The following is a 19,431-nucleotide window of genomic DNA, read 5'->3' as shown; positions in this document are numbered from 1 at the left end:
CACAGATCACTTGAACAACAACCCTGTGAAGTGCTTATTATTATTCCTTAACCTCTCTGGTTAAATGATTTGACCAAAACCATAAAATTAGTGAGTCACAAACTTAGAGGAAAAGCCTAGATTTGAACCTGTGGGTCCAAATCTTAAAGTTTCCACCAAATTATAGAGCTTTGCTCAGTGATTGCATTCTTTTTAGGTCCTTCCCTAAAGCTGATATTAGCCAAATTGATTATCTACTCAACTTGGCAGCACTGTTTCTAAATGACATGTTTTTGCCCTCAGAAAATGAAATGTGCTCATTTTTTCAAAGCACAATAGTTTGTCTTCATTGTTGCTGTTCCGGAGAATGTGTGATCATGTATAATTTCAGGCAGAGATGTTAGGCTTGGTATATATACTCAAAATTGAGTACCACTCACCAAAGGCAGGAAGATTTACACATTCTCCTGTGGCTTGAGACCTTCACTTCCTTGGTGGTCCTGGCATCACATAGAAAAGCTGAAATAGATAAAACATGACCCAAATAGAGTTAATATCCTGCACCATGTTTCCCCAACCCTCCCTGTCCTCCCATATTCCCTATCTCAGTGAATAGCCATCCATTTCTCAGGCCAGAAACCTGGTCAACATCTGAGTCCTCCTAAGTCCTCCCTTTGTGCATTTAACCAAGCACCAAACCAATCCATTCCACCTCCTTGGTGTCCTGTGAGTCTGTTATGTCTCCATCCCAATAACGACAGCCCTCACTTGGGCATCTACCTGGATGTTACCTGCACGAGGAATTAGTCCCCTGACACCTCTGCCCACTTCCAGTTTTGTACACACCAAGCCACCATCCGCACACTAGCCCAACTCATGATTCAGGCAGGCAAATCTGCTTCGGTTTCTGCCTTTAAACTTCCAGTGTCTTCCCATTTGCCTCCAGATTAAGTCTGAAGTCTTCATCATGGCACACAAGGCCCACATGACTGCCACCAATCTCCCCACTTTCTACCTCTCAATTCTGAGCTTGTTTTCTCTTCCTCTGCATGTTGCACTTACTGGTCCTTCCCTCCCCCACTTCAACTTGGCCACCTCCAACCAGCCCTTCAAATCACAGCTTAGGCTTCAACTTCTCCCAGTATCAGTGGCTCCCACAATCTGGGTTAGATACCTTCTTCTCCCACGGAAGCCATAACACCTTCCCACACACTATTGTGGTATCTATTTGCTTGTCTAGCCTTCAACACCACACTTCTTACTCGGTGAGCTCTGTGACAGCCTGGGATGTATCTTGTTCATCTCTCTGCCTCTAGTTCCTAAGCCAGTGGAGGCCCATAAGTGTGTTGAATAAATGAGTTTCTATCCTCACCTCTCCCAACTCCTCCTTTCCTAGCACAACAATGGAGGAGACACAAGTAAAATACCCAATATGGTCAGTGTTATAAGAACCGTGACAAGTTGTGTAATAAAGTACCCTGGGAGCAAGGAGAAGGGAGCCACAGCAGCTTCGGATGTCTCAGTGGAAGGCATGGCAGACAAAGGTCTGAAATGTTAACTTTCTGAAAAGCAGTAAATGGAAAGAATATCCAAACTTCCAGCCCTGAAGATCAGTTCAAGAATAATTCATAACTCCAGACCAGTGGTCCCTATTCTTTTTCCATATAAGAATCCCTTCTAATATTAAAAAGCTTAGATGTAACAACATGTAACAGCAGTTGATGTAAAAAATCCTAAAACTCCTCTAAGTTCGGTAAGGATTTAAGACTCTGACTGCATGCATTACAATGGCATTTACAAAAATTCCCAAACTAGCCATACCTTCATGTGAAAGGTACCCACAGACTGTGCCTACCATGCGAATTTGTGGACCTCCTGTAAAAACTTCACAGCCCCCCAGGAGCCCACAATTTCAACCCAAATGATGCTAATGCCAGCCCTTTTTGCTCCCAGCTACCACTTCCCCCTGGATTTGGACCGACTCAAGAAACTCACTGACATGGAAGTTTCTTGAGTGGTTCGAAAATGGAGACTTAACTAACAACACCTTTATAACTAAGTATTTCTATTCAGGCATTAACAGGCTAATTCAAACTATAAGAATTTGTATTTTAACCCAGAATGAGCAGATTAAATACTTTCCTTTAAGCAACTAATCATGGGGTCATGCAACTGGAAAGCCTGCTTTGCTGCCACACGATGAGATGAGAAGACCATCTTTTCCAGAGACTGTGGATCACCTTGCTAAGCCCTCAAGGCATGGGCCTTTGGTTGGCTGGGGCTCACACTGAGCTAACTTCACTTACTCAAATCCATCCTTTGCTCGCACATTTCTAGGTCCGGTTTTCAGCAGCCATGTTCAACCAGGACACAGTAAATAATCCCCCCACAGTGCTTTGCTCACACCTTAATTATGACATCTTATTCATTGTTTTTTTTTTAAGGATTTTATTTTATTCATTTATTGTTAGAGAGAGAGAGAGACAGTGTGAGCAATGTGAGTGGCAGAAGGAGAGGGAGAGAAGCGTCTCCCCACTGAGTGTGTAGCCTGTCATGGGGCTCAAACTCATAAGCCTGAGATCATGACCTGAGCTGAAACCAAGAATCTGACGCTTCACCGACTGACCCACACACGTGCCCCTCATTTTTTTTTTAGAGTAACTTAAGTTATATGTCCTTATTTAAAATTCAAATGATCCACAAGTTTATATTTAAAAAAAAAAAATAGTTTCCCCCATCACTGCTTGGTCCCTTTCCCCAAATACAACCACAGATAATAGTATAACACTGTCTTTTGTTCTGTTTGCTTTATTAAAAAGAAAAATACATAAACCATACCATACATATTGCTCTACAACCCGATTTTTCCCTTTTTTACTTAAAAAAAAAAAGAAAAGATTTTATTTATTTATTTTGAGAGAGAATGAGAACATAAGCTGGGGAGGAGCAGAAGGAGAGAGAGACTCTCAAGCAGGCTCCCCACTGAGTGCAGAGCCCAACTTGGGGCTTGCTCTCATGACCATGAGATCATGACCCAAGCCTAAATCAAGAGTCTGATGCTCAAACTGACTGAGCCACCCTGGTGCCCCTTTTGGTACTTTTTATTATGGAAATCTTCAAATCAATACATAAATACAGAGAGCAGCATAATGAATTCCATGTACCTATCACCAAGCTTCAACAAACATCCACAACTTGTTAATTTTGTGTTATTTAACTCTTCCCCACATCAAAAGGTTTTGTTTGTTTGTTTGTTTTCTGGAATATCTTAGCAATTCCCAGACATCATATTACTTCACCATAGTATTCTGTTATGTATTTCTAACACATAAATTCTTTTAAAAACATAACCATTATGCCATTATCTCAAAACAATAATCTCTTATAATTGCCTTTTATATTTTCCTTGATTGTCATTAAATTTTTTTTAACCTTTGGTTTATTTGAATTAACATCCAAATAAAGTCCATAACTAGTTGATAGGTCTCAGTTCCCTTTAATTCATAAAAGTTACAATAATTATATCTCCACTCCCTCTTTTAGGCTATTTAAACATGGGCTTTTGTCCTGTAGAATTTCCCACAATCTGGATTTGGCTGATTACACACTCAGAATATCATTCCACGTTCTGTTCTCCCTGTTTCCTGTAACCTCCTCAATAGAACTAAACTCTGGTTAGATTCAGATGCCATGATTTGGAATATTTGATAGGTGAGGCTGAGCGCTTCCTATTTTATCAGATGGGGAAGCACATTGTAACTGAATGTTCCATAGATGTCAGTGTCACCAGCTCATCATCCAATACAACTTCCCATTAACCTGACACCTGCTCATTTTAGTATCTATCAGTGACCACTATCTAGATACATTCATTCTTTAGGGCTTGGGTACATACAGGCAATCATTCCTTCGCATCTGTCAGTTAAAATTCTTCTGTAAAGAACAAGTTCCCCTCCTCGATCGACTTGATGACTTAGAAACATGGTGTGTGCAAACAAGAATAAATTTTCTCTCTATTCCCAGTTTCCAGAATGACGACTTGGCATCATAGCAATTTCCAAAGGCGATTAAGGAGTTAATTTCTTTTTTTGCAGTATCATGGTGAACCCCTAGATTTCTATATTCTTCAATCCATTGCAGTTGTTATTCTCATTGAAACTCATTTTTCTCATCTTTAGTCATTGGAGCCCCTCCAGATTGCCCCTGAATTTAAGATAAAACAACTAAGTCTTTACAGTTCCTTACTTTCCGCTACACAAGAGGTGGCAAGCCCATCTTACCTATTTCTTGCTGTGGATTTAGACTCAGTGACTACTTCAAGGAGCCCTTATCTTCTTAATAGAAAATTGTATTTAGACACCATGATATAGGTGCTAGTGGGTACTCAGTGCTACTAGGCGGTAATTGATTCCAGACCTTTTCAGTGGACAAAGCTAGGAAATATGTAATTTTTACAGTAATAAAAATAAGTAAGGAGCTTATACTATTTCCACTGATTTGCTTCTTTAACAATATATTAGATATCTTATCATGTCAGTGATGCAGACCCACATTATTTTAGTTACTGTTTATTATCAACAATATGATTATAATGTAGTATAATCAGTTTCCTATTTAGGATGGTTTCTAATTTTTCACTATTACAAATGTTGCTGTAATTAACATCATGAACTTGCATCCTTGCCCACTTGTACAAATATTCTGTAGATACCTAAAAGTGGAATGACTGTCTGGAAAGTATGAATCCAAAGGGCTTCATCAATTTAAAATCCCAATATTAGCGTCATAGAGAGTATTTTTAGTGACTTAACACTACTTGCTTTACCGATCCCTGCTTTTGAAGACCTAAATCCTAGGCCTAGTACATAGTAGGTACTTAATAGTTAGGTACTGACCCAGACTGAGAGAGTCAAGACCCACAGAAGAATATGTAAAACAGAAAAAGTCTAGGCTAATGCCTCTGTAACAACTCCAAGGGACACCTGGGAAAGTTCTATGCCTCTTGTCCAAGAAGAATGACATGAAGCAGGCATAAGCCCAACCCACAGACTGGAGCCAAGTTTGGCTGAGTCTAGCCTGGATCAACTAACCCCCATCTGACTCACAGAAGCATGAGAAAGAATAAATTATTATCTTAAGCCACATGAACTTAGGGGTGATTTGCTGTACTTTATTACTACCTTATTCTTGGGTAGAATGACTCAACATCATAAAGATGTCAATTCTACTAAAAAAAAGTATGCCCATTTAATACAATCCCAACAAAATATATTGAGAACGGTTATTGTTAGCTAAATGAGATTTTGTATAATTGAAATTGTAGATGACACCAAAATGAAAAGGGAGAGAGACCAGAGAAGTGAGAGTAGTGTGTTAAAGCTCTTGTCTTTCTCAGGAAAAAGAAGCACAAGTATGGCTCCTAGTAAGTTTGGAGAAACAGAAAAACTAAATTAAATGCACAATTCTCAAACCAGGCAGAGAAAATTCTATCCATTCAATAAAAGAAGGGGGGGAAATCCTGATAAGTGACATAGTGGGAACTGCGGGGTAAGGACCAATGATCTCCAAAAAGTCACTCATCAATAAAAACAAGAAGAATACTGGCAAAAAATTGTCAAAGAGTTAAATATAAGAGTTCAAACTCTAAAACTCTTCAAAGAAAACACAGATGAAAAGCTTCATGACCTTGGATTTGTAAGGATTTTTCAGATATAACACCAAAAGTACAGGCAACTAAAGAAAAAAAATAGGCTGGGAGTTCAGGAACAAAAAACTTTTGTGCGTCATAGACACTATGAACAAAGGCAACCAGTGGAATGAAAAAAAAAATTTGCAAATCATGTATCTGATAAGGGATTAATAGTCAGAATACATAAAGAACTCTAACAACTCAACAAGAACAAGAACAACAAAAAATTTAATCCAACTGGGCAAAGGGCTTGAAAAGACATTTTTCTCCAAAGAAGATAACAGAAGTTGCCACGAGCTTGAGGGAGGAGAGAATAGGGAGTTATTCTTGAATAGATACAGAGTTTCTGTTTGGGATGATCAAAAAGTTCTGGAAACGGATAGCAGTGATGTCTGTACAACACTGTGAATGTAATTCATGCCAATGAATTGTATACTTAACAAGTGTTAAATGATAAATTTCATGTTGTCTATATTTTACCATAGTAAAAAAAAATTAAAAGGAACAAAATGTATTATTTACTCTTCTACTTCTACTAGAAAAGCTTAAAAGCGATCACCAACCCAGTGGCAACGAACAATCCTTAGTACCCAGACTGTGGTTTCTAAATATCGCTTGCCATTGAAAAAAATCAAGACTCTGCGTAGTGATGGCTGATTTCAGGTCTGGGACAGTAAAGGTACAGTACGAGCCTGGAACATCTTGACACATGAGAGCAAAGGAAGCTCTCAAAGACTATGAAAAATATCTAGGAAAAGGATCCAAAAGCCAACCTGAAAAAGTTCCCCCTGGCCAAAGATGGGACAATATTTACAGTGGCTTGAGACACATAAAATATTTTAAATTTCATTATGATCCCCCAAAAGATGAACAAAGAAGAATAAAACCCACTAGTCACCTTGGAGAGTGCTAGTGATCAACTACATTATTTTGAACACTAGTTAAGAATGTTGCTTTTATTCCATATTCAGGATTATCAGGATTTAAACTGCCCTTTGGAGTGACACTTGATAAAGGGAAGAGTATATAGAAGTACTCCAGTTAATCAATGATGAAGAAATGAAAGAAGGAGGAGGAAGGGAGGGAGGAAAAAGTAAGAGAGAAAGAAAGAAAGAAAATTTATGAGGTTAATCGAAGAAAATATAGAAGCCTATCTTTGTGACTTTATTTCTTAAATAAGAACTGTAAACCAGGGATGCCTGGGTGGCTCAGTCAGTTAAGCGGCTGACTTCGCCTCTGGTCATGATCTCAGGGTCCCGGGATTGAGCCCCACATTGGGCTCCTTGCTCAGTGGGAAGCCTGGTTCTCCCTCTCCCTCTGCCTGCTACTCCCACTGCTTGTGCTCTCTCTCTGTCAAATAAATACATAAAATCTTTTTAAAAACTTAAAAACGAATTCTCTTAGAAAAAAAAAAGTACCTTAAACCACAAACCATAGGGGGATGTGGGAGTACTACATTTAACTATATTATAATTAGACATTTTCATCAATAGTTACCATAGATACAGTCAAGATAGAGTCAAATTAGAATAAGATATTTATAGCTGCTTTATAGTTAACAAGATATTAATATTCAGAACATGTAGGAATTTCTGCAAATTCCTCCCAGAAAAGGTAGACCCTAAGGAAAAATGACAGATAAAAACAGGCAATAAACAGAAGGAGAACCCAAAGGATAATAAGCATATGAAAGTTAATTTCACTAGAATTCAAAGAAATGCAAATTAAAGCAAATTTTTAAAAAGTAAAAAGCTGGCCAATATCAAGTACTGGAGAGGCTGTGGGGGAAATGTGGAATCTTCACAGCCAGGAAGAGCCTAACTTGGCACAGCCATTGGGAGAGCTCAAAATTCCGGGTTTAAACCTCAAAGTCTCACACAGGGCCCCTGAGGTCTGCTTGTGTTCATTGTAACACTGTTTGAGAAAGTAAGGATTTGGTAACAACCAAGGTTTCCTTTGCAAAGAAATGTAGACATTAGCTATGGAATACCATGCCGATCAGAAAATAATGAACCAGGGACGCCTGGGTGGCTCAGTTGGTTAAGCAGCTGCCTTCGGCTCAGGTCATGATCCCAGCGTCCTGGGATCGAGTCCCACATCGGGCTCCTTGCTTGGCAGCGAGCCTGCTTCTCCCTCTGCCTCTGCCTGCCACTCTGTCTGCCTGTGCTCACTCTCGCTTCTCTATGACAAATAAATAAATAAAAAATCTTTAAAAAAAAAGAAAAGAAAAGAATGAACAAGATTTATGAACCAGAGTGCAGCGTGCTCCCACAGACATCGTGTTGTGGGGGGAAAAAAAAATATAGTGAGCTTTATGGTCCAATAAAGGTCATGTATATTAGATATAAGCACACAATCATTTCATTGTACTTTTCTTTAAAAGATTTTGTTTGAGAGATAGTGTACATGCATGAGCAGGGTGGGGGCAGCACAGAGGGAGAAGCAGACTTCCCACTGAGCAGGGAGCCCGATTCGGGGCTTGATTCCAGGACGCTGGGATCATGACCTGAGCCAAAGGCAGATGCTTAACCAACTGAGCCACCCAGGAGCCCTTCATTCTACTTTCGAAGTTACATATACACACATGAGCAAAGGTATTGTGCTAGCACACTGCTCAACTTCAGGGTTACCATTTACACAGTTTCCATGGGGATGGTGCCCTCTGGAGCATGATTGCAGACCACAACGTGAATAGCACCCCCTGGAGGGTGCAACAGGACAGCCCTGAATATGTAAGGTGGCTGGGAAGGTCATGGATTAAATACACTAGAATAACAGTTGCTGGTGGGAGGAAGAAGCGAAATGGGGGTGGAACTGGGGGACGAAGGGAATCATGAAGTTGAAGAGGAAAAGGGCTTTGCACAACCAGAGGGTGGCGGTGTGACCTGAAGGAAGAGATGGGATCCGTTTGCTTCGGTGGTTTGACGGCAGGGGAGGGTCTTGAGCTAGATAAGCAACAACCCGATAAATTCCGCTAAGAAAGGTGGATTTCATCCTGAAAGCTATGGGGAATCCTGGAGGGGTCTGAGACAGAAAAAAATTGTTAAGGGAATGGGGGAGAGGGGCAGAGGCTGGGGCAGCGGTCCTTCAAAGCCATCCACGTGTTCAGGGGGAGTGAGTGTGGCCACAGAGACCCCAAATCAAGTGTGCGTGCCTATGTCCACAGGACGGGAGTCCTCAGAACGCCCAACATTCTCTCCCTTGACACCCCACCCTAGTCCTCAGGTGTCCAGAGGTTCAACCAGAAATGAGGTATGGTTAAAAATGCCCGGGGGGACTGAGTGGGGGGGGAACTGGGTGGGGGAAGACAATTTCAGCACAGCCATGGTACCACCTTCCAGATGTGATTGTGAACAGCACACTGCCCCGATGGCTGAGGAGTCCCCATTTCTGACTAGTCACCTGTCCCCTTACGGCATTCAGTAGAAAATTCCATGCCAATACATAGGGTGTTCATTTGGGGGGGAGAATTTTTTTTCCACTGGCAAGGACTTCACCTCTGACAGAAATATGCCCAGATATTTACACAGGAATTTCTCCTCCTTTATCTTTTCCTAAATCCCCACCTAGTAGATGTTTACTGGTTCCATGATTTTGAGAAAGTCACTCCACTATCCTGGTGGAAATACTTGGACAACACTTGGTCAACTCTGAGGCCCTTCTGGGGCCAACACTCTAGCACGTGTGAGGAATCTCTTCTCCTGACACGCCGAACCCTTCATGGGTATGACCTGCCCGGTGTACAGAGCAAAATTGGCACAGGTCTTCTAGTCAGGCTAGGGGGCTTTAAAGCAGGCTTTAAGTCCTGCTTCTGCTACTTACCAGCTAGATGGTCTTAGTGTCTTTGTCTGTAAAAACTGGAGGTTAGATAATTCTCTCTCACAAGACAAATGCAGAGGAAATTCACAGGACGATACTCAGCACAAGGATCTGGCATTTGGAAAGTACTCAGCAAAAGTTTTTCCTCATCCTCCTTCCTTTCTGTGTAGGACAATCCATTTCCCAAACATTTCCACATGGGAAATTTTACAAATTTTCATGGCCAAATTTTCCCTTTCCAAGAATTTAAAGATAAGCTCAGGTGTCATGTCATAGGTAGAAAGAAATTCCCAGAAAAAAGCAAAACTGTTCTTTAGAGGCTGTTAATAGTGGGCTGATGTATTTATTTTATTTTGGTATAATTTTTAATAGGAGTGGGTAGGGAGAAGCACAAAATCAAATACATGTTAAAACATCACCTTCTAAGAATAACCTTTTCTCATGGACTCAAGATGAAAAAAACGTTAATAAATATTTGCTTTCTGTAAATCTGTTTCTCTTACATGTTAATTCTCCTACTCTTGCTCGTGGGGAGTTTTGGCCCTCCTGCCCAGACCGATTGTTGGCCAGCTCTGATATGAGACAAGATCGCTGTTACAAAGCAGGTGCTCAGGGAAGACAAGGAAAACAGGAAGGAGAGAAAGCATCATATCCTCTTCCCACTTCTGGTCAGACGATGCACATTTCTGTTGTAAGGGTATTTTAAGCCAGCAGTTGCCAGCCCTGCATTCCTGGAGCCCCAAAGTACTAATTAATTAATTCTAGTTAAAATGTTTTCTTAACAAAATGTACTATCTAATGAAAGCCAAGGTGTGGGGAAATAGGCCCCATCACCTACAGCAGGTTGTTATTAGAACAAATCTTTCCAAAAGCAATTTGGCGATTAAGTATCAAGTCCTTAAATGTTTGTGCTCTTTGACCTGGAAAGTCTCTTTCTGTTTTAACCAGGGAAAAGGGACACATGCCCAAAGCAGCCTATCACAATGTTGTGCTATAATAGTAAAAAAAAAAATATATATATATATATATTTTTTTTTTTTTTTACCAGGAACAACCTACGGACATGAGAACAGTTATATGCACAATGGAACACCCAACAGAGGGATGGAGCCTTTACATAGTCAGAACCTGAGCCTAAAAGCATCCATACAACCTCATTTCAATTATTTTCTTAAAATAAGAAGTGGAATACAAAATCTTCATAATTCAAAAGGTCAGGGAGGAAAATATGCCAGATTTTGACAGTATAGTAAGCTTTTGGTGATGGGATTTTGAGGGACTTTTCTTTCTTTTCTTTTTTACTTCTGCTATTCTCAGGTTCGTCCCAAGGACCACAGTATGTAACTTCTCTAATTAGCCAATCATCGTCCTCACGTTTTATAAGCGAACACAGAGATACCGATGAAACCGCTCTGTTTTGGGAGATGACTGAGAAGGGGCTACTTAAGATCAAAGCCAAGATACAGGCTATCAGTTCCCAGCAAGGATGGGGCCTCGTCCCGTCCTCCACGAGTTGGCTGGTTCTTCCCCAGGATCTCCGTTCTGCTCAGACACCAGAACAGGGGGCACTTCTCCCAGGGGCTCTGACATCCTTAGCGCTGATGCTTTCACCTCAATGAGGTCATTCTCATTCTTAGTGCCAGGATGATTATTTTTTAAGTGAAATAACTTTTTTTCAGCATCTAGCACCTATGAGGCACTTTCTAGGCACAGGCGCTGTGTCGGTCCTTTTTATGTCCATACTCCACCTCTCTCAGACTTGCGAAAGCTCTTAGTAAAAGAAGCTATTGTCTCTTTTCTATTTTGGCACACCCCCCCCCCCCCCCCCCCCCCCCCCCGCTCCTATCTCCTACAGACAGAGAGTGCCTTCTGGGGACATAATTGATTTGGATGAAAGGTGAAATGGGCAGACTGGGCTGCCCTCTGCTACAAACAGAGCCTCCACACTGCCTGAAGAGTTGACTGGAGAAGTATCTTCAGGTGGACAGGACAGGAAGGTTCTAGAAGGAGGGCACTAGAGAATCCCACAGGCCTTCTCCCTGTGATGTGGCTTAATTTGCTTTAGAGGCTTCAGGCGTATTTGCTGATGTCAGCGGCCTGTCAGAGTTTAAAATAATAATAGTGAATAAGAAAACAGCCCTTTTCTGCCAGGCAGTCCTGTTCTGCCAACTTCTGTGTTCCCTTTTGAGTTAATAAACATCTAAGAACCACCTCCCTACCACTCTAGGGGACTGGGGGGAAAAAAGGCACAATAATTTTAAAAACCACCAGGTCAGCCCATTGCCAGCATAAACCATTCAGACAAGTAGCGTTTGTCACACTCTTATGAGGATTTTACCTCTGCCTCAAAAGGGAAGCTATCATTAGGTTTTGTGTTTACCAAATCAAATGATCGTCTAGGGACAGTGGCTTTCTTTCGGCCCCTTTCTCATTTTAATCATGCTCAAGACCAAACGCATTGACATTTTCTGCATCCGAGGAGACTAAAAAACCATAATTATGCCAGCTAATGTCTTTTGAAAACATCAATTAAGAAAACGGCCATTTCATTCTCATTTTACTTGAAAATCTGAAATATCCACATGTGTTGCAATAGTGCGGGGATGGGAGGGCTGTGTCCAAAAAGGAGACGGTTTAATTGGTTTAAGGGGGTGAGGTGGGCAGGTCCCCACTGGCAACAAGTAGACAGAGAAGCTCTCCAAGGAAAAGAAACTTCTCGAAAAAGCAAGACCTTTTAAGTTATCTTCACTTGTGTTGAAACTGGAGCCTGCCTCTCCATCGTTAGGTGGATACCGGGCTTCTGGAGCAGGCTGGCCCCACACACACACCCCATTGTTAGGACCTCCTCAGGAGAGATTAGATCCCACATTCCTCAGAAGTACAGAGCTCCAGAGGGAACTCCGCCAACAGGCTCCTTCCACGGGGCAACAGCCAGCTACAACTTATCACTTCTGTTGAAATAACTGGAACAATTACACTGCGTCCCCACAGGGGCTCGGTCACCAGCTAGCAAGAGAGAGGTGTCACACTTGTATCTCCGGGCGTGTTCAAAGGCATGAACCAGGCAAGAGTAATTCAAGTCGTCCCTAAGCCCACTTTCCTATGTATTTATCTACGGCTGCGTGCCCCGGTTAATCAAATTACTCACCCAAGGTGTACTATTAGACTGTTCTATTTTATGTTTTCTTTCGGGAGCCTTATCGGGTAAACCTTGATGTTTGCACTTTCCACTTAGGCTTGGACAAGTAACTACTGAATCTTTGACCAAAGCTACTGAAGTTGGACTTGGGTTGGAGTAAAATACCTTGAGGTCATGGTTGGTTTTAATCCTATAGCTTGGTTCAGAAGCCTAACACTAACAAAGATCTTTGCTTTCAAGTCTCAGTTTCCTCAGAGTGCTCATTAAATAGTAACTTCAGTCGCACTTCGCTTGAATTCTGCAACACTACCCCCCCTTTTTTTTCTTCTTGGCGTAACAGTGATTTCGTACATGAAGGGACAGCAGAGGTGTTAAGAAAGGACAGTGCAGGTCCCTTTGCAGCAGCAAATCCCAAGGAGCCTCGATTAAACTGTAACCAGGGATTGTGTCTGACAGGCTTCTCTCTCTCAAAAGCGTTATGTTTGGCTTTTGTAATAATAAGAGGTTATTTTAGGGAAGGGATTCTATCTGAACACACACTGTACTTGCAGAGAGGAAATGCAGCATTAGGCGGCCACTCAGCTCAGCCTCTGAAAGAAAGACAAGCAGTTTAGCAGATGGGCAATTCCCCAATCTGCAGAAATGTAAAGAGCCAGGATTTGGGTGCCTGTGGGTTTTATCAGAGATGTAAGTAAGGCTGAGACCAACACCAGTGCTCCTCTTTGGCTAGTTTTAACACGTTCACAGTCACAATTAACATTCAAGGAATTTCCTTTTCATCCAAGAGTTTCTTTTAAAAGCACTTTGCACCACAAACTGAAGTTCTAGCTGCCATCAGTCCTTCCCATACAGAAGATTGCTGAAATCTTCATAATACTTTTTTTTTTCTTTTTTCTTTTTTTTGAAAATGGGTTCGAACCACGTCAGTTTCCCTGGGGCTTTTGTTTTCCAGTACGGGAGGTTCTCACCACCTTCCTCCCTCCTTCCCCTGAACGAGCTTGAAACGGAGACCTGGCCTCCCTTTTCCCCCCGCACCCCCTCACTACTCTCTGGGGAACCAGAGGAGCGCAGGACAGGCGTCCCCAGCCCTCCCCCCCTCCCCCCTCCCGGGGCCAGTGGGTGCGCTGCTCCCCGGCAGGGGTCCTTGGCCCACCCCCAACCTGGTTTCAAGTCCCTGAGAGGGCCATGCCAGTGCTTTCTGCGAGGAAGTGGGGAGGGTCGTCCCCCTCTCCTACCCTGCTCCCCTTACACAAGAGATTCGCACACTGGCACCGAGTCCGAGTCCTGGCTGTGCATAGAGCTCAGCCCGGTATCCGAGTCCTCGTCGTTGCCGGGACAGCTCTTGGCCAGCCCGCGGGCCTGATCCACCCACACCTCGGCGCGGCCCTGAGGCCGGGATTCCCGGGAGGGATCGCCAGAGCCGAGAGTCCCGTCGGGCGCTACCGTCAGCTCCAACGTGTCCAAAGTCTGGAGAAGGCCCTGCAGCTCGCGCTCCTTGGTGTCCCACTGCTGCTGGCTGTAATCCAAATCCGACTTGACAGCCTCCAGGTCCGTGTTGAGCCGGAGCCCGATGTAGAGGCTGGTGCTGAGCTGCGTCCTGACCCGCTCCTGCTCCAGCAGCAGCTCACCGTCGTGGCTGCCGTCAAGATCCAGGGGTTCCTCCCGCGCCGCGAGCTCCTCCTGGCGCCTCCGCATCCACCTCTGGTTCAGCTCCTCCTGAATCTCGGCCGAGAGGCGCTCGAGCAACTCCTCCTGCTGGGCTCGCTGCTCCTGCAGGCGCAGCAGGTCGTCGCACCGCCGGGCCAGCTCCTCCAGCGCGGCTGCCTGCGCCTCGCCGTCCAGGGGAGCCGCGGCCGCCTCCAGCTTCTCTCCCGGGCTGGGCCCGTCCACCTCGATGCCTGCGCCCACCAAGTAAGTGTCCTGCACGTAGTTGACTCCATGTCGCCGCATGCGGTCCAGGTGCACCTTGGCCTCATAGCGATCGATCTCGCGATCCAGTTCCCGGAGCCGCTGCACCTGCTGGCGGATGGTGTGGTCCTGGGAGAGCACCAAATGCACCAGCGTCTCCATGCGCTCCACGGATGTGCTCTCGGCGGCCCGCGGAGAAGACGAACAGGATGAGGCGGTGGACGACGACGTGGACGAACAGGGTGACGACGGCTGCTGCTGGCGCCGCCGGTTGAGCTTGGCCAGCTTGCGGAAGGCCTTTCGCACCACCCGCCGCTGTTTCTCCTGGGTCATGGCCAGGCTGGGCCGCGCCGGGACCCCCCGGGCCGAGCAGGGGCGCTCCCTACTGAGCACGACGCGCGCCTCGGCGCTGCGGGGGCCCGCGTTGGGTAGCGACGCCTCGCTGCGCACCAGCACGAAGCGCACGTTCTCTTGCTCGTCGCCCCAGGCGGCCCAGAGACGCAAGATGCGCGTCTTGTTGGGCAGGATACGCTCAAAGCCCCGCCACTTCTCCACGATGCAATAGCACTGCGGGGGTCCGCACAGCATGCCTTGCGGCAGCGCCTCATCGTCGTCTTCGTCGTCCTCGTCCAGGAGTTCCCGCAGCTCCTCCCGGCCTGGCGAGTCGCTGGCCGCCCCCCGCCGCCGTCCACGCCGCTGCTTCCGCGGCCGCCGGCAGCCGTCCTCCAACAGCACCCGCACCACGTCCGAGCAGGTGGTGCGGCGAGAGAGACCAGACACCAGCTTCTCCTCCTGGCAGATCCACACCGATATCTTCTTCTCCGAAGGATCCATGGCGCAACCGGGACGCAGGTGGCGGGTCGGTCTGGGCCCCGGCGGGGCGGCAGAGGGGGAAGGTGGGGGACGGGCAGCCAAGCAGCTCTGCGACGGTTTAGGAGCCTAGGAGCCTCGAACCGTCGGCACAAGCCCTTCTCGCCGATTGCGCACGGACTCCGTGGCGGCGCTCGGCCCGGACGGCTGGCTTTTCTCCCTGGGCTGGGCGCCCGGGATCCGGCTCTTGCGGCTCTGGCTCTGCCCAAGATTCCCGGGGCCTCCAGGTTTTGCTCCTCCCCACGTGGCTCCTCCCCTGCCCGCCCCCAGCGCCCAGAACCCAGGCCGGAGCGCGGGAGGGGCAGCGCCCAGACCCGCCCCTCGCAGCCTCGCAGCGCCTCGAGCGCTCGGTGCAACCCCTTTCTCCCGCTGCCGGAGGCGGAGATCTCGGCCCCTTCAGGGGACGCGCCGCCCTGTTTCGCGTCCGCACGACGGCGGACTCGTAGACCCTTCTGCTCAAGAGCTGGAGCTCGTGCCTGAGGGCGGGGGAAATCATCGCTGCGTCTCCCTCTGCCCACTGGCTTCCCTCCTTTGCGTGTAGAGCTAGCTGTACGCACCTTGACTTTCTCGCCTTTCCCGGCCCTCGGTCCTTCAAAGCCGCGCTGTCCGGCAAGTGCCTTTTGCGCGGACCAGAAAACCAAGATGCGCAGCGTCTCTAACTGAGCCTCTCCCACCGCAGCGCGTGACCTCCAGCTGGGAGCTGTGACCTCCAGCTGGGAGCTGTAAGCGCCGCGTCTAACGCGAAAGGCCTCCAGCCCTCCTCATCAGGAAGCAATATTTACATATTTAAGGAGAAGTAGATAGCCCTGTGTTCCATGAGCTAGTGTAGAGGTGGAGGGGTCTACGCGTTGAGTGGGATCTTCAGAGGCCGCTCCACGTTCCCTGCAGGGTCAATGTCGGTGGCTCCCTATATAGCCTTGGCTTCGCACACCCTTCTTGGCCAGAGCATCTAATTCTAGCAGGATTTCGGGGCCTAAACCCCAGTGACAAGCTCTTTTCCGCCTTCCACCTTCATAGGAGAACACTACTAGTCAGGACTGTGACAGTTTCTGCCATATCCAGTATTTATATGTGGTCCAGAAAAGAAACAAGTTTCACAGCCCCAGAAATCCAAGACCACGGCATAAATGAACTTTTTTTTCATCCTCACGTGTTGGTAAGGATCTTCTTTTGTGTGCAAGACTTGCCCTCTGCCCATGTAAGCGCAGGTCTAAGGTCACTCCCTTACTTTAAGACCTTGGATGGCTGCCATTGCCCCCGGAATAAAGCACTTTTCTTCATTCACTCATTCACTCAGTAAATACTCACTGAGTAAGAACCAGCTCCAGATACAATGCTAGGCATTTGGAGCTGAACCTATCACCGTCTTGGCCAGCAAGGAGCTCACAATCTACTGAAGACCCCAGCCGAGTCAACGTGTCCAACACAGGGTCTCCTGTGCTGTGATAAGGGAGGTATGAGTTGCTGGGAGAATGCTGGAGTAGTATCCACGGAGCCTAGGAAAGGCAAGGAAGACTTCCCGGGGGAGGTGGCATCTTACCCAAGACCAAAAGCCCCATTTGGGTCAGCCAAAGGAAAAACAGAAGGAAGAGGCAGGCAGCATTCCAGGCAGAAGGAGCTGTAGTGTGCAAAGTCAAGAAATCGAGAGCATGACAGTTACTCAAGCTACAGGGAGCTGAAGTGAGAGGAGTGTGGAAGAGTGAGGTGAGATGAGTGAGCAGGAGCTGGGTCTGGAAGGGTCTTTAATACCTCACTTGGGTATTTGAACCTACTCTAAGGGCAGTGAGAAGTGACAGAGTGTGGATTCTGAGTTCAGACTGTCTGAACTCTGCCCCCTGAAAATCTGCCCCCTGTCACTTACTAGCTTGGTAACCTTAGGAAAAGTATTTTGCCTTTCTGAGCCTCAGTTTCTTCACCTGTGAAATGGTGATAATAAAAGACCCATCTAATAGGACTCTTACAAGGATCAAATGCTGAGACCTGGCAAGTCTGCCAAGGAAGTTTTGTTGGACGGTTAGAAACAAGGGGGTGTGTTGGTTTTCTAGGGCTGTGGAACAAATCACCATAAATTTAGTGGCCTGAACTAACACGCGCTTATGAGTTCGCAGTTCTGGAAGTCCGGAGGTCCACTGTGGCACGGCTGGCTTCTCTGCCCAAGGCTATAGGCAGGCTGTTGGCTGGGTTGTGTTCTCTTGTGGGGGATTTGGGAGGGAACCCACTTGCAAGTTCACTTAAGTTGTTGGTAGAATGCAGTTCCTTGCAGTTGGAGGAGGGAGGGCCCTGTTTCCTTGCTGGCTGGCTGCTGGAGCTCGCTCTCCACTCCCAGAAGCTTTTCTTAGGTCCTTTCCACATGACCCACTTCATTTCCAAGCTGGCAACAGCATGTTGAATCCTTCGAAACCTCCCAGGCTTTGAGTATCTGTGACTTGCCCTTTACTCACTGGAGAAATTCCCTGCTTTTAAAGGGCTCACTTCATTAGGTGGATTCACTGGGCTTATTTCTGTTTTAAGGTCAACTGATTAGTTAGCCTTAACTCTATCTGCAGAATTCCTTGTCCTATGTAACATAACGTAATCCCCGGAGTAACATCAGAGGGGTGGAGATCATAGGGCCATCTTAGACTTCTGCCTACCGCAGAATGTAACACCATCATCTCATTTTGAAAACTCACTCTGTTTGCATTGGAGGTGATAGTGGGGGTAGGGGAGATGAGAGGCAAGGAGGCCCTTTAGAGAACCTGTCCCCTCCCTTCCAGGAGGGGATGGTAGCCTGCACCGAGTGAAGGGTCAGTGAGAGGACTGGACAAAATTGAGCACTGTCAGGGAGGCGGGGCTTGGTAACAGATCAAGGTAGATTTCCCTCTTCCTCGCATGGTCTCGAAGGTCTCTGATAGTCTGGCCCAGCCCACTCCCCCATTCCTCCCTCACAGGTTTGGATATCCCCTCCTCCTTACCCCTTCCCATGTGATGGTTAGAGCTTTGTTATCAGCTGTGATCCTGATTGGATTTGAAGCTCTACAAAGGTAGGGATCATATCTGTTTCGCTCATTTTTGAATCCTCTGCAATTAGTACAATGCATGGCACATTCTAGGTTTACCCAGTAGCTGTCAAATAAATACATGCATGAGCAAATGAGTGGATCCTACATTCTAACAAGTCAGCACCTTCCAGATCACCTGACTCCAAATATGTCCATGCAGCTGCTTGCCACACAGCTCTACTGAAGTGTCCCCCAAACACCCCAAACATTTGTCAAAAAAGATAAGCTGAACCCGAACCTTTCTTCCTGAACCTGCTCTGCCTCCTGAGCCTCCATCTCAGAGAATGAATAGCCCCACCATTCAGCATCGTGAGATCTGAAACTGAGGAACACCCTCCATCACCCATCATTTACCTCCTTTCCTACAAGATATTGAAGTTCTATGAGGGCACGGATTTTGTCTGCTTTGTTTTCTGCACGCAGTAGGCACTTGGCAAATGTTTGTGGAATGGATGGATGAATGAATGATCGCCTTAGATCAGACCCTCTGTACTTCTTCTCTGGAACCTGCACTTTCTTCACTAGTTTCCTTGTCTCTAGTCTTGCCTTTCTCCCATACCCCCTACTGACGAATGTTGGATGGCCCCCACTAACCCCAGCAGAGCCTTGGGATCTGATGTCCGCTCTACCCCCAGCCCATCCATTCTGCACAACCCCCTTGTTCAGGCCGTCCTCTCTGACCCCGCTGGCTAATTCCTTCCCACCCTCCAAGTTTCAGCTGAATGATCACCTCCTCCCAAAAGTCAACAACATCCTCTCCAAGAAATAATCCAAGCAAAACTGTGCTTTGGGATGATTAATTCACATCAGTAGGTGGGAATAATTGAAGTTATGATACACTTTTGTAGGAAGAAGCCTGGGCTGCAAAGGAGGGTGAAGAGTGGACTTAACACTCAGACCGTGGTCCCCTAAACACCTTCATAATCACAGAGAAGATGCCTCCCCGCATATCTTGGACCTTCTGTCTTAATCCTCAGGGTTGCGCT

The 19,431-nt window shown here is 46.1% G+C and overlaps 1 protein-coding gene across 1 annotated transcript; it reads right to left on the bottom strand.

Annotated features, from left to right (window-relative positions):
• Nucleotides 1-11,327: 11,327 nt before the first annotated feature.
• Nucleotides 11,328-15,663, bottom strand: RASSF10 (Ras association domain family member 10). The gene has a single exon (XM_047693777.1). It carries the CDS (start codon nt 15,366-15,368, stop codon nt 13,872-13,874), a length of 1,497 nt encoding a protein of 498 aa, XP_047549733.1. The 5' UTR covers nt 15,369-15,663; the 3' UTR covers nt 11,328-13,871.
• Nucleotides 15,664-19,431: the final 3,768 nt, after the last annotated feature.

The sequence above is a fragment of the Lutra lutra genome, chromosome 10 (genome assembly GCF_902655055.1).
Source record: "Lutra lutra chromosome 10, mLutLut1.2, whole genome shotgun sequence".
In the NCBI taxonomy this organism is placed as follows: domain Eukaryota; kingdom Metazoa; phylum Chordata; class Mammalia; order Carnivora; family Mustelidae; genus Lutra; species Lutra lutra.
This window is presented reverse-complemented; position numbering and strand designations above follow the sequence as displayed.

Bases quoted from the DNA above. Each gene is read 5' to 3' on its own strand.
- RASSF10 (XM_047693777.1), bottom strand. From the start codon at position 15,368: ATGGATCCTTCGGAGAAGAAGATATCGGTGTGGATCTGCCAGGAGGAG.